Source organism: Schistosoma mansoni, chromosome 4 (assembly GCF_000237925.1).
Source record: "Schistosoma mansoni strain Puerto Rico chromosome 4, complete genome".
Classification (NCBI taxonomy): Eukaryota; Metazoa; Platyhelminthes; class Trematoda; order Strigeidida; family Schistosomatidae; genus Schistosoma; species Schistosoma mansoni.
The window spans coordinates 22,227,357-22,243,742 of record NC_031498.1 but is presented as its reverse complement, the minus strand read 5'-3'; the positions used below and the strand labels follow the sequence as shown (position 1 = coordinate 22,243,742).

General features: G+C 33.0%; 1 protein-coding gene across 1 annotated transcript in view; it reads right to left on the bottom strand.

The window, feature by feature from the left end:
- Smp_042020.1 (putative atp-diphosphohydrolase 1) overlaps nucleotides 1–16,386 on the bottom strand; it is a 52,327-nt gene that overhangs the window by 19,867 nt on the left and 16,074 nt on the right. Inside the window, exons 3-5 of the mRNA XM_018797214.1 lie at nucleotides 14,174–14,332; nucleotides 12,224–12,338; nucleotides 3,708–3,858 (exon numbers count right to left, since the gene is read on the bottom strand). Coding sequence (XP_018652278.1) covers nucleotides 3,708–3,858; nucleotides 12,224–12,338; nucleotides 14,174–14,332 — 425 coding nt within the window. The remainder of the gene's footprint in view (nucleotides 1–3,707; nucleotides 3,859–12,223; nucleotides 12,339–14,173; nucleotides 14,333–16,386) is intronic.

The window sequence follows — 16,386 nt, the reverse complement described above, 5'->3', positions numbered from 1 at the left end:
TGAAGCCAGATCACCATGGAAAACCTGGAAGCCCTGGACGGCCGTTTCGTTCTATTGTGGTACTCCTCGGCAGTGTGCGTCGCAAGATTCGAACCCAGGACTTATCCGTCTTTGAGTGAAGTTAGAAATTAACACCGTTGGATGCCAACCCAGTTGTCTAGAAGTTAAGCGTTCGCGCGCGAGACTGATAGGTCATGGGTTCGAATCTCGCGAGACAGAATCGTGGATACTCACTGTTGAGGAGTTCCACAATAGGACGTAACGGCCGTCCAGTGCTTCCAGGTTTTCCATGGTGGTTTAGCTTCAATTGACTCATGTATTCACTATAAAATGATTTGATATTACACTTTGCACATAGAAGTAGCAAAATACTAATAGTAATGATAACTCATAAAGATTTAATTTATATATGTAATAGAATCAATGATGATTTAGCAAGTTTATTAAATGCTACTATTGTTACTACTACTAACAGTAATTTGTCAATAACTGAATGGTTTGTGAAAAAATTTGTCCTGTTTCACAATATTTTTAATCGTAAAGTGATATTAGAGTTGACTATGATAGGAAAGGAGGAAGTAAGTTCATCCTATATTATGGATTAAATAAGGTTGTCGAAAATGGAAACTAATCAATTTCAACTAATTGGTTAAACAGTATTGTGTATCATCGAAATGGTTCTGAAGTTGATGATTAAGAGTTTTCAATTGTTAAATTTATGTGTTAACTTGATTAAACCGTTTTACATATTGTTCTAGGCATGTACTGATAAATAATGTTTATAATAAATAGCTCACTCAAAAAGTACTGAAAATTTAATGTTAATAGGTCGGACTTCTTTTTATCAAGTGCAAGTCTGTACACTCAATTTTCAGTCAAACTTGCTGCATAAAGCCCAATTATACTACTCAATCGGTTAAATTCAATGAAGTGAAACCAGGTTTGCATTGTTAACATATCAGTAGAAATCTAAGACTTTTAAGCACTAGAATACTTTTACACATTAGTGTCGACGTTGTTGGGTACAGTAAACTAAACTAGATGAAAGAAAACGCTGTCAAGCATTGATATAATTTCATTAATTCACCGTGCACACTTCCTACCACCTAAATAGGTAAGTCATCTTGTGTTAGCCTATTATCTTCTTCAAACAAATGTCCTATTGTGGTGTGGGTTGCTTATATACACATAAGTAGTATATGACGATAGTCGGGCACTGAATGTATTTCAGTAGACGATTGATAAGGAAAGAACGGAAAAGAAACGCAATCGGTAGGAAAATGAATGAACAATAATAATCGGAGTCCATGGACTGATATCTGCAGAAAGAATAGTTAAGATTGAGACAATTGATTAATATGGTAAGCAAAGATGGATAATGGCTAGCAGTGGAATTCAGGACACGCGTTTCGTCCTATTTGGGACTCGTCAGCTGGATGTACCTGCATCTCAGAGTTGATGTTCACTCTGAGACTCGAACCTAGTACCTGTCGCTTCAAACGCCATCGCGTTATCCACTCGGCCACTGAGTCCTGATAGCCACTTGCTTGTGCGATTGCACTGCTAGCCACTATCCATCTTTGCTTACCATGCTTATGAATTTAGGCTATGTCGAGACAATACGCACAGTATGCACATATGCCAATCAGAGACTGACCAGTTGCAGTCCTAAAAACATCAATGGGAAGATCCAAACAAACAATACTAAGTAAATTGATTAATAGTTTGCAAATTAACTATTTACTGTATGATTGTCAGATTTTAGTGAGATATTCAGTAATTTTGTGCCTAAATACATGCGATTTCCCCACTCGTGTTCTTGTTTACTACACTATACAAAGATCTAAATAGCTGTTCAATAAACTGAAGTTAATGGTAGTTTACGATGTCGGAAATCAGCTTGAATGTATTGCTGAGCCATTATAAATATGAAGTGCTTCAGTCATCAGTGTAAAGTTCCTAAACAATCGATAAAGTAGTTTAAATATGTTCACTGAAACAAGTAATTTAAATATTTAGTAAGACTGCTATAAACTAATCAATCTACTTAATTTGAAACGGATTAGATTAACATGTTGTTGATATTTTGACTTAAATTTGATCACTCTTAGTTAAGATATGTTCATCATATGAGGATTGCGTTGATACGGGCATTGTGACACGAGTGAGTATAAAACAGCTGAAATATGAATAGCAGTGGAGCCCTCTAAGTGGGTAACGCGATGGAATTCGAAGCGAACAGTACTAGGTTGGAGTCCCAAATAGGGCGAAATGTGCGTTCTGGATTCCACTACTATGCACATTCCATTTATTCCTACACTGATCAGTGCATATTTAGTTTCCTGTTGAAATCCTTCCATCTGTCAAAAGGAGTGCAACTAATATGTCACGAAGATTTAGTTTTCTATTCATGCTAACTGATATTACCACATAGTAAATATAGTTGTGTTATGGAATAACTCATTCTTCTAGTGTTAGCATTGCAGAGTGTTACGGAGAAATAATAATACACAATTTGACCTAGAGTACAAGTTTAAAAAATAAAATATCAAATAGAGTCGACAATATGACAAACGATTCTAGGGACGATATGTTTAATGAAAATATTGAGTGAATATAGTTGGGACCTATTTTGAGAAGGATGATTTTTTTCAGTTGTACAGACTTGTAACGCTTAAATCAATTTTAATAAGTGTAAAATAAAATTTCAAAAGCTTCTTCAGACATTCATTTCAAGTGTTTTTACATTAAAACCAACCAAGTAATCAAGTATCATTGACGACATTCGACCATATAATTCCAAATAGGGTATTGGGTGGATTGGATATACTGGAAAATCCTCAGCATAAGTTTCATTGAGATCGCATGTACGTCCTGATGACGTATGCCAACTAGTGTTAAACCTAAGTTCAGCGTTTTCTAACGACCACCTCCATTGATCTTAAATTAAAATGTTGTACAACTATAAGTCAGTTAAACCGGTAGTTACAATACAACTTGATCGATAGAATCTGATCAGCATCAAACTATAAGACAAACGTGACATTTGCCACTAGTCAGTAATATATATATATATATATATATATATATATATATATATTAGGACGAAATAGCCGTCCGGAGCTTCCGGGTTTTCAATGGTGTTTTATCCTAGACCGAATCATGAACTCAACTGTTAAGAAGTTTATTTGGAAGGTTTTGAAGTATATTGTCCTCTCCTAATCGTCAACTTAAAAAGATATAGGATAGAAAATAGGAGGGAGTGAATGAGGTATTCCTTATTCTTTAACTGTGTTACTCAGTAAAGTCCATCGTTTCTTCTTCTTATGACTATTTTTATGCCAATCGAGTCAGATCACAGATGTTCAAGGCTATTTCTTCAGTGTAGACAAAATGTTCTTTGATTGTTAGTATACAAATTTTTTCCTGTTCTCAAACAGTTGTAACTGTAATTTGATGTCATACTCTAACAAAATAAATGGAATTTACTAATCGAGTTCTGTTTTTTCTATCTGACTTTCATACAAACCTACTACTACATAATAGATATCGAAAAATTCTGTATTATTTAAAGTTGGCTTTAAACTTGCGACAAAACAGTCAGTCAGTCAGCTACAACATAGGACCAGGCACTAGTTACACAAAAATTTATGTATGTACATGGAAACACTATGATATGAATGAATTAATCAATTGAAAAAACTTACAGTTTTAATCGCATACCAGCAGTTGCAGCCAAATAAATTGGTGTATGCTGTTTTTGTTCAAATGTTAAACTATTCGTTAATTTCAAAAGTTTCGGTTTTAATGTATCATAAGCTTTAATTGTATCATTAATATAATCTGATATGCCAGGAGCTGGATGATAAGAATTAGAAAGAAGAAAAAATATAATGACGTTAAATAAATTTGTGATCCGTTTGAAGAACAAAGATTCTAGCAGAATAACATCAATTCATTTTATTTCGTTGGTTCTCGTCAGCTGCTTAAATCCTGTGATATTTTAAAATCATAATTACATAATGGGTTTAAATTACTAACATAAAAGTGTTTACTCGGAAGTTATGTTGAAGGAACATTTGTATAGTGTAACAAGGGTGTAAGTAAATTTAATAGACTGGGAAGCAAAATCCGACTCACACGTCCTCGTCGTGCCTCCTGGATCATGAGACTGTTTCCATGAACTAACGTAAGCGGTAATGAGGGTGGTGGAGATCGGCCTGATCAACTACTCTACCAATACCCGAGAACGATTATGAATGCTACAGAGAGTCATTGCATTACTATTGAGGGTTCAAAAGAGTGGAAAAAACTGAGTCTGCCCAAACAAAAACAAACAAAAAAATGGGTTGTGAGTGTTATGTAATGGTTCTGCGTAAGCAGTGCAAAAACAGCTATCCTGCTTCGGTAGTTGTGTCGTGCTTCAATGTAGCACTCTTCTCCATAAATGCCTACCAGGCTTCACCATTCTTTATGGCTGGAAGGGGTAATAGACTGAATATTGTAAATATATATCTTACGTAAAAGAAAATTCTACAACATTGATTGTGACAACAGTTCAAACGGCCAGAAACAAGTGATTACATAATGAGCAAACGCTGATAAGAATAAAATGAGTAAAGCTCAGTTAATAAAATAAGATTATTAATCTGGAAGATAGTTGAAATAAAAACTAAATGATGTAATAAATGCAAGAAAGAGTTTCAAGAAAATTTTTAAGATACAATGGAGTATTTGTCATTAAGACAAGGAAAGGGTAATAACCATCTCCTTTTGAACATATAAATCAGGTTTTTGACGTCTGGTAGCAATGGCTTCAGAAAACGTCGGAAGACTAGAGTTTGGCTGTTTACTAATGACCTTGAAAGATTGCGAGGTATCGGCCTGATGTCCTGTATCCAAGAGGTGTTTGGTAATTGCACTGTTTATAGTCTTTCTCTTGTTCTAAGACTTTTTGGAACATCCTTAAAAAATCTAAGATATATCTTCCTTCCTGTTCAGCCAATGTAGCTGCATTAGCACGTATATATTTACAATATTCAGTTTATTAAATTTATTTACACCCTTGATATAGTATACCAATGTCTTCGACATAACTTCCGACTAAACACTTTCATGTTAGTAATTTAAACCCATTTTATAATTATGATTTTGAAATATCACAGGGTGTAAGCAGCTGACGAGAAACAACGAAATAAAATGAATTGATGTTATTCTGCTAGAATCTTCGTTCTTGCTTTTTTCAAAATGATAAAGGAAACTATATGTACGAAATTTATATTCATTATTGGCAGTTCATTGAAAACTAGACACTATAGGAGAAATTATTCATTTTGTTTTTGAGGTAGTTAATTAGCAGTACAAAACCACAATCCTCTTCCTCTATGAGGAGTTGTATCAAAGATTTTGGGATCGTATGTTGATCATAATAAATATAGACCAATGAGTTTAGGTAAAGTGATTCAAATTAGGAGCTTCAGTTAATGCGTGATCCAGTGTAAAAAATCATTCAGCTCCATAAAAGACATTTGTTTCAATGAGATGATGGAGAAAATCTGTCACTCAAGAAGTTTTTAATGATACTCCGTTTACTGATCGAAACAGATTAAATCATTTTCAGTCAGCAGTAGATGAATAAATTGAAGAATATTGTTATATCTTTTTCCCTGTCAATTATCACGTGACAAGATCGTGAATCAGGATCCGATTTATACGACCTTGTCCCTGTATCAAACCAATGACGTGTTAACCAGCACGAGCAGCCCAGGGTCAACTGTGAGTCCTTATCGGTTATTCTTGTCTTGCCCTACCCGTTTAATTCAGAACATAATCTCAGCTTCCACTGTATGAATCATATATTTCAGACATACGCAGTCTATATACAAGCAAAGCAGACTGCATCATACCATAAACTAGAAAATAGTACAAGATCAAGCCGAAAGTGATACAAAAGCCAAAAAGAATACATATATATATATATATATATAGTCTGGTTACTTAGTAATTATCCAATAAGAATATGTGTAAATTACAGTTTTAAACAACTAATGAGCATTACTAAAATAGGTAATTAGGTAGATAATACTGTCAACAAACACACACTAAATATGTGGCCAGTAGTCTTGTACAGGAGAAAGGGTGCATTATTTTTGGCTGTGACATCTATTTAACCGGATGATAGTCTAGTAGTCATAGATACCTAAGACGATAAAATAATACGTAACTTGTAGTTCAGAATCACCGATACGCTAATGAATATTTAATGATACATGATAGAAATCTACTTAGTATTTCTAGCATATTGGGATACAGACATACCTCGGAACATTATAAAACGAACTAATCTTATTTTAGACATTGTTTAAATAAACAAACAACAACATCCATATAGATTGTTTATGCTCCATTGATTTTGAAACATTATTTTACGCAATAATAATTAAAAATTGAATAGCTCTGATCAAATTTATTGGGTAAATAAGATAAAATTCAAAAATTTTACCATACACCTTGTAAGTGATACAACACCATAGGTACAATGATATAAAGTATTAAAACTTAATGACTGAATGGTTAACTAAAGTCCTAAATAACCGATGACTCGAAGACCTTTAACCGAGTGTAGAAGACAAATTAGCTCAATGCTAGTGGCTTTATTCAATACGGCAAATTTTAGTACAGTAAAGAATTCTCAGCGGCAATTGTCCAGTATTGGGAAACAGTTCTCGCTAACATACATCTACATTATGATTATTCAGAAAACTATATTTTACAAATGCTTTTCTTAATAATCAATATCTCCCACACCTCTTCAGCAAAAAGGGCATGCTATCCGTTTAGTTGCAATAACTACATTTCCCACTCATAAAATATTAAATTCATCAATTTCATTGTGTTCATTCCTTTTTTTAAAAAGGGAAAACGAGGAAGAAAATATGTCAAGTTCAGAAATTTGGCTTGAAATTTCCAGTGTTTAGCATAATGATATGTTGTCGATTTTTCATAACACTATTTGCGTATATACAGTTAATATTCATAATTATTCAACTCGAAAAAATCTAGTGAGAAGCAATGACCAGTGGAGTTCAACCCTGTCAAGTGTGAGACAGTTACTCACCGAAGGCGAAGGGAGACGGCCGCGCAATATGACGGATCGATTGTAGTTAGACCTGTATGCAATTAGATCTCAGCTCAGTGGTCTAGATATTAAGCATTCTCATGCTAAATCAAAAGTCCTGGGTCCGACTACCGGTTGCGGGGTCGTGGATGTGCACTGCTGAAGAGTCCCACACTAGAACTAAACAGCAGTGCTTCCAGGTTTCCAATATTTATCTAACTTACATTAGTTAATGGTTTCAATAAAATTCAACAATTGCCGCAACCCTACAGTGACAAATCTAATACATGAAAGTTTATTGTAATATTTGCACAGTTAAGAAATGGGTGGCCTAAAACTTTGAACAGACCTCCCACCAAAAATAACAAGCATTTCTGGACTCTAAAAAAGTTAGGTTAATCTACATAATTAAATGTAATTTAACGTTGCTTGTAAAAATACTAATGAGATAATGGAAAATTGAGAATAATGAGATTACTCAATGATAGTAAACATTTATGATCTTTAAAAACAAGGTGAACCACTGTTTTCAACAACATCATAATCAGGCTGTACAATTTTCAAGTCGATAATCATTGTATTATAACTGTCAAAATAAAGCATATTAGTGAATTTGACAATAACATGTGTTAAGAATGAATGGTGAGCTTTTGCATTTGATACAGAGTGAATACTTTAAAATCGTATCGTTTGTAAATTGGAAAGGTCATTTACTAAAGGTTAGAATGATTCATTGTAAGGTGTGAAGTTACAACTCGATGTAATGACAATAAAACAAACCATGTGAATGAAATGTATGGTAGAAGAAATTTAGTCTTTATTAGCGGTGATAATAATAACAATGGCAATAATAATAAAAGTCAGAGTTATCATTATTATAAAGCACAATTGGTACACAACTCCTCTACATAACAAAAGCCATCAGGATCCACTCTAAAAGATCTGATTTATGTATCTATAAGATGTTTGTTCAAGCTTAATATTTATCTTGTACCACGATTGGGCCACCAAATATTTAAACCTGAGTTGTAATACCTTACCCTTGATTCCCTTAATGTTTGTATCTACCTTGTATCATTCTTAGTTTACATGGTCATTTTTGTCAATACACATGAATCTCTCGAGGCAATCGCCCTGACAACAACTCTACATATTAAATTAAAATGAATCCATTATTATTATCCCCGCTAATAAGACTAAATTTCTTCTACCATACATTTCATTCACATGGTTTGTTTTATTGTCATTACATCGGTTGTAACTTCACACCTTACAATGAATCATTCTAACCTTTAGTAAATGACCTTTCCAATTTACAAACGATACGATTTTAAAGTATTCACTCTGTATCAAATGCAAAAGCTCACCATTCATTCTTAACACATGTTATTGTCAAATTCACTAATATGCTTTATTTTGACAGTTATAATACAATGATTATCGACTTGAAAATTGTACAGCCTGATTATGATGTTGTTGAAAACAGTGGTTCACCTTGTTCATTGCTCAATTAATGCAGTTAGTAAACATGTCTTGGATACAGGACATCAGTTTGATACCTTGTAATCATTAAGGTGATTAATAAACAGCCAAGCTCCAGAATTCAAAAGTTTGATGAAGCTATCACTATCAGATGTCAGAAACTTGATTTATTTGTTCCAAAGGAGACAGTTGTTAATCTTTCTGTCTTTGATGACACAAAAGTTTTCTAGATTAGTAATTTTATTTTAAATGGCTAAAATTTACTTATTTTATTCGTACTTATTATCAGCGTTTACTCATTACGTAACCATTTGTTTCTAGCACTTTGGATCTTTGTCACTATCGATGTGATAGAATGTTCTTCTATATAAGATACATATTTACAATATTTTATTCAGTCTATTGAATATTGCATACAACTTTGCAATACTACACTGATATGTCTTCAAAGTAACTTTCAAATAAACTCTTTCCTAGAAGCAATTTAAACCTATTCTGTAATTATGGTCTTTAAATATCACAGGTTGTAAGCAGCTGATGAGAACCAAACGAAATAAAACGAATCCATGCTATTTCGCTCAAATCTTTGTTCTTGCGCTTTTCAACATGATAAAGGGAACAATGTGTGGTAATAAAAGTAAAATATTTAGATTGGTAAGTCTTAATTTTCAATTTTAGATTTTTCAACTTACTGTTCAGTATTTTTGGAGTAATTAATTAAACATTTGACCTTAGTTTATATCATGGACTGACTTTAATTAAATAACCACTGAAAACTAGTGGACAGTAGAGAACTATTCCATCATACCTAGTTTACAGTGCTCATCGACTTTCTCATCAAGGACTGAACACATGACCTTCAGATCACTCTGACAGTGAATAACTTTCAAATCATTGATGTTAGCAACAGACAGTGTGCAGTTGTAATTTTAATCAGTGTACGATACTGAACAACCCACTTTCAACGACATGTCAGGTGTGAGACAGTTACTCGTCAGTGCCACTGGAAGATGATTGGGCAATGTCATGAATTCAGTGAGTTTGCTTTGTTACCCTACTATTAATCACAAGTTTTAGTGGAATATTTATACTCAGGGTCAGTTGGTGAACTAATTAATTTTAAATAAAATATTCCTTATATGAAACGAAATGGCGTTATGAAAAAATATGAGTGTGAAAATTCATTTTCAAAACGAAGTAAGCAATTATAAATACAAGTAACCAAGTTAGACGTTATTCGGTTTGAAAAACCTCAAGTTTTACGAATGAAATATTAAAGTAAAAAAACTTACAATGAGATAAACATTAGATTCTGTTCGAAGTTGTGTTTGATAACATCTCTTGTTATTTAGTCGCATAATCTTTAGAAAACTCCCATTGAAAAGTTTTTAATGAATTGGCGAATTTCAACATAATATTACTATTTTTTGGTTAGTTCATCGATAAATTACATCTTTCAGAGAGTTTATTAAATCACAAAGATCAGTTCTAAGATATCAGTGTGAGGATCTGTGGAGGTTGTAGTATTTTCACAGTTGAAATCATGAGCCGATCTAAGCTAGACCACCATGGAAAACCTTAAAGCACTGGACGGCCATTTATTCCTGGTATGGGACTCTTAAGTAGTGCAGACCCATGATCGCGCATGAGGGAACAGAATTCAGGACCTTCCGTCTCATGAGCGAATTCTTAACTTCTAAACCACTAGGTCGGCATTCAACGGTGTTAATGTCTAATTACAATGAATCTATGGTCTTGCTCAACTTTTCATCCATTGTCTGAAGTGGATAACTGTCTGATATTCGACACGGATTGGACTCCACTGGTGACTGGCTTCAAGATGTAACTCCTGGAGTTCTGCTGAAAAGTCATGACCAGTGGATGATTTTACTGGAAATACGTTCTCTTAGATGAGTGGTTAAATTATAAAGCTTGCATCTCCCTTTTAAAAAAAACATCACCAGAACAAATCTCTAAAGTTTGTACTAAAGAAAACGCAACTTCAAGGGACGAAAAATGAGTCCATATCCTAATCAACACTTAAATGACCGAATAATCGATAGTTTCGTGTCAATGACTAGGATTTACTTGAAACGAAGATACATTGAAAATAAAGTTACCTCAGTTTTCTAATAAATGACGCTTATGTATTTTAAATTGAATAAGTTTATGTTCACATAATCATCTTTTCAAGGTCATTAGGTTAACAATTAATCGATGACACAAAAAAAAACAATGATGCACACTAAACCACAGACAGTTTTATCATTTCTTTACATTCTATAATCCTCGATAGTGTATTTTCAAAAGGGAAATTAAATATAGTGATAATGGCTTCAATTTAAACTTTAGGTAATTACTAATAATTAAACAATTACCAAGATTATAAGCTGTTCCGATGAAGCATAGTAATTTTTAAAGATTATCTAGAGAGTGCTTTTATAATGATAGTCGTAAGCTATGTTGAAGTGGAAAACTTGACAGAAACAAGTTTTTTTTGTTTTTTACTAAGTGTAATACATGTTTCATTGAACTGACAGACCAACAGTGATGGTACTATATCAATGACATTAAATTGAAAAGAAATTCCCGGTTAATCATTACAGTACTAAAGGAATATGAAACAGGGTTACTAAATGTGTACGAGCAAATCAAGACTCTCGCACACTTAACGTTATACAGATATTGGAATGAATATTTGTACAGTAAACAGTTCGTTAAGTTTTTATTAACAATAAGTCATAACGAATTTAGATAAGTTTATTAACCATTCAGAGTCTCTATATGTAGTGTAGTACATTAAACATCTTTTTTTGTTAGGTTACAGTATCTCAGATTGGGGTAATAAGTCTTCACAATAGATAATAGTCATAAAAAGATTTATTTTACAAAGTACTAGTAATATGCTGTTTATATTTTGTAGTGGCTAGTACTATGTAAAGCCCACAAAGGGTATTCCGGCTTCTGGACAGACCAATTTATTCTATCTTCCCAAGCCACATTTTTACTATCCCTTATTCGCTTATCGTCCTTAACTGTTTTGAAGTAAGAGTTTGTATGTTACTTGCTTATCTTATTTATCGTTTGTCTGTAATTTATTTTTGTCAGAATATTAATATCGAATCACGCTTGATTGAATTAAGTTGGTTTACTCATCTTCTCTGAATCGGTTTTTTCGCTTCGCTTTCTCCGCTTCCTTTCCTAGATCATTGAGTGTACGAAATATGCGTATTCAAACTTTATTCTTGTATTTAACTTATTTAATTCAGTTATTTACTAACGCGATACAAGTCGATATTTATATACGACGGTAGCTAGGATGTATATTTCGATAACATAATCATACGGTCTAATTGGAGTCAAATGAAGGACCACTGAAATTTCGCATATGTAATTTGTAAAATATGATGGAGTCTACAAGAGTAAAGTCTTCAACCACCAAAAATACAATGAAATCCATCAATTTAGGCAAGCATAACTGTTGTCATAAAAACATTTACCAACAGTCTAGTCTGATTTCTAACAATTAGTCAAATGATTATCAGTGAAAATAAACAGTTACGTTTCCTTTTTTTAAAAGGTTAAATAAATTAAATTTCGACTATGATAGAATAAATCACTTACAAAGTTTTTCATTAGTCACTTCATCAACTTTTCCATTTGATCGAAATGGTTCATCGATCCATTTATATAAATGAAGTTTTGAAGAAGTTGATCCTGCATCAATCACTACTGAATACTATAAGATAATAAACAGAATATTATATAAACAAAGATGAATAATATTCATTTGATGTTGTTTACTTGTATCTTCCCATTGTTATTTTGGACTGCAATTGATCAGTCTCTTGTTGGCATATATACATCCTATGCGGACTGTCTCTATATTGCCTAAAGTCACAAGCTTTATAAGCAAATATGGATAGTGGATAGCAGTGGAATCCAGGACTCGCGTTTCGTCCTATTTGGGACTCGTCAGTTGGATGTATCTGCATCTCAGAGTTGATGTTCACTCTGGGACTCGAACCCTGAAGCATTAGCTTCAAACACCATAGCGTTATCCATTTAACTACTGAGTCCTGATAGCCACTTGCTTGTGAAATAGGGTGAAGTTATATTCACTTGTTGTTGTTTACTTGTATCTTTCCATTGTTATTTTGAACTGCAATTGATCAGTCTCTACTTGGCATATGTGCATACACTGTTAGCTACTATCCATATTTGCTTACAAAGATGAAAAATGATACTATGAATGGAGAGAAAACACTATCGATAAGATAATTCAACCTTATAGAAAATATAATGAGCCATTTTATCAGAGGGTTTGAAGTCCTTGTTCCGTTTATTTCGATTTCGATAACAGAACATCTCGTTGAGGTCCCCGTGATAACCACGATAAGCGATTGTAGACGTTAGGTGACGTAGCTGAGAATCAAACACAAAAACACGAATGCACTTCTTTTCTTTCTCTAGATTTTGAGCAACAGTATTCCTTGATCTATACTACTTAATTCCTTCTCATCTTAAACAATATTTTCTCATTATCTCAATTTCTTTGTTATTCATATTTGTTATTTTCGTTCTGTTATGATAATATCGTATGCAAATTAGACTTCAAGAATCTTGTGCTAGGGATCAGTCAGTCAGTCAGCTACGACGTAGGACCAGGCACATATATGCATCGGTCCAAGTTGCCATACCTCGTTAGCACAACAAGATGAACACCGAATTTAGTGGTGGTAATATATAAAAGAAAGGTTGTATATAAGGATATAGTATAGGAAGGAAGAACGTTATGAAGTAATTTTAATCTTAAGGTTTAAGGAAAGATAAAGAGTGTATACACCTACGCCATTGTGATCGATTCTGAGCCATGTCACCTAGAGTCTCCAACCATTAGTTACGATAGTCGTGCGGATCCCAACCAGGTAGTCTGCATCTACCAACATGGCTCAGACTAGAAGTTAGTGACTTCAAGCACTGATGCCACGTTTTGGTTTGTCTGCCCCTAACTCTCTTCCAACCATCCTCTACACTAGTCAGCATAGCGCGTCGTGGTAATCGGTGTTCAGGCATACGTAACACGTGGCCCAACCATCTCAGTCGATGAAGATTCATTACCTCATCAACTGATTTACCATCATTCCCTAATACCCTGCGTCTAACCTCACTATTACTTACCCGGTGATACCAGCAGACGCGAGCAATATTTCTAAGACATCTGTGGTCAAATACTAGTAACCTACGAGTATCTTCTACTCTTAATGGCCATGTTTCGCAGCCGTAAAGTAGAACAGAACGAACTGCTGCGCAGTATACTCGTCCCTTAATTGATAGACGGATATCTCGTCTTCGCCATAGGTGACGTTATACTTAACTTATATCCCTTGTGCTAGGGATATAAGTTAAGTATAACTGACTGATACCCGCATAGTGAACTGACTTCACACAATTACTATTCACTGAGTTGTAGAAATACAAAACCGTAATAATACGAATGAAATGAATTTATAAAACATTCAATAAAAAAATTCTGCAAAAAGTATTTTACAATATTAAAACAACAATACTTACCACATCTGGAATGTTACTACTTAGAATATATAAAACAATGATAATTAATAATCCAATAAAACTGATCACCAAAATAATTAAAGCTAATATTGTCAAAATCTTATGAAGATTAGTGTTACGTTCCATGATTCTTCGAGGAGTTAATGAAATGTTACTTATCTGAAATTGTGTTTTTTTTTAAAAAAAAGAAAGAACGAATTGAAAGCATTCGATAGAGTAACACGATAAGTAAGGAATGATAACAAGTGTATGAGGAAAAAAAATCTTGATATTTTGTCAATGGTTTCTTTACTATTATCATTACTAACATACTGAATAGTTATATACGATGGCTTGGTGATAGTCATTTGTCTCAATACACTCTTCATTCATTAGAATGATCTCGATCAGGAATTTATACAGTGATAATCATTTGAAGCGGGATAGTATTTTAAAGTAACAAGCAATGGAGGTTGAACTTATCAACAAAAAAATCGAATGAATAATTAATTTTATATTGTTTATTTAAATGTTCCATTGATATTTAGAACTGTGATTAATCAGTCTCTTATTGACATATGTGCGTTCTGTGCGGATCGCCTCGAAATTGCCTTAAGTCACAAGTATTATAAGCGAACGGTACTGGGTTCGAGTCCCAGAGTGAATATCAACCCTGAGATACAGGTACATCCAGCTGACGAGTCCCAAGTAGGATGAAACGAGCGTCCTGAATTCCATAGCTAGCCACCATTCATCTTTGCTTAAATGAATAAGTTTGTATTCTAGAACTTCACTGTAGTTATTTAAAAAAAAACTTAAAATCTACAAATTTTAGCTTTCAAAAATATGAAGATATTTATCAGCCAAATAATCTTCTTTTCTCTACAGCTATTTTATAATCAAACGATAATATAGCTTAGCAATAAAAAATAATTCCTTAGAATCAAGTATGCTTGGAATGTGCTCGTTTTTATTTGAATTTCAGACATTAAGTGTTGATTATTTTTATTACATCACTTGAATTGATTATTACACTTGCCTTTGAATTATCAATCTTGTTAAAAAGATACATCAAATACTTGGATGACTACTTTCGGTACATGCTATATTACATTAATTTGCTAATAAAGATATTGTAAATGGTGAAATGAAAAAAGTGAAAGAGGAATGAAAGACATTTGCGTCTTAAATCTTGAAACTCGCTTATATGGTACACAACCATAAGTTTGCACAACCTACATATATCGTGAAATTTGATACATTGTTTAAATCAAAAAGTTAGAATTGAATTAGGTTATATTTTACAACCTCCATCGATTTGCAATTTCTGGTAATACACCATGGAGCTAGTCACTGATAGTTTTTGATTCTAAAGCTTTTTTAGTACGAAACATTTCAACAGTGCATATATATGACCTCAAACAGGGTATCAAGCTCAAGTCTTCTTAAATTTTCACTAGTTCTTTTCATATAATATGAACACTTTGTGATGAAGTTAGTTATATGAAAAGCCAATTAAAAGTTGCCTTGTGAGAAGGTCAATCGATAGCAATCCGAAGTGACCTGAAGGATAAGTACATTTGATTCGCTAATAAATGGGTCAAATTCCTAAGGATAGAATGGAATGTATATATGAATGAGTATCTGTGCATTTTATTCAGTAGATAAATACACTTTCTTGCTTAAGTAGTTAGTTAGGAGGTTAGCATATACAACACCATGAATCAATATCAGATTTCGGACACCGTTCATCACAACAGTTAGACTTTAAATCAAAAGCAAAAATATTAAACAAATCTCTAGGAAAAGCAAACAATTTGTTAATTAGAAACAAAAAAAATCATTCCCCACTTAACTACATTAAAAATGAGTAGATGTTTTCATTACTGATTCTGTTATTTTCGACTATATTTTTTTTTTAAAAAAAAGGGTTTAATGAGATTAGAAGAACAATGTGAAATTATAAATTATATCATACACACATGGATACATATATACAAATATTTCCATAGAATGAAATTAACAAGCTAAATCCAAATTGCACCATTCAATGTTCAGATATGAAAAGAGCATTAAATTAAAAATACAAATTATGAATTTTCATAGTTGAAATCAGGAGGGTGTTGTTTGGATTTAGCTTGTTAATTTCATTCTATGGAAATATTTGTATATATGTATCAATGTGTGTATGATACAATTCATAATTTCACGTTGTTCTTCTAATCTCTTTAAAC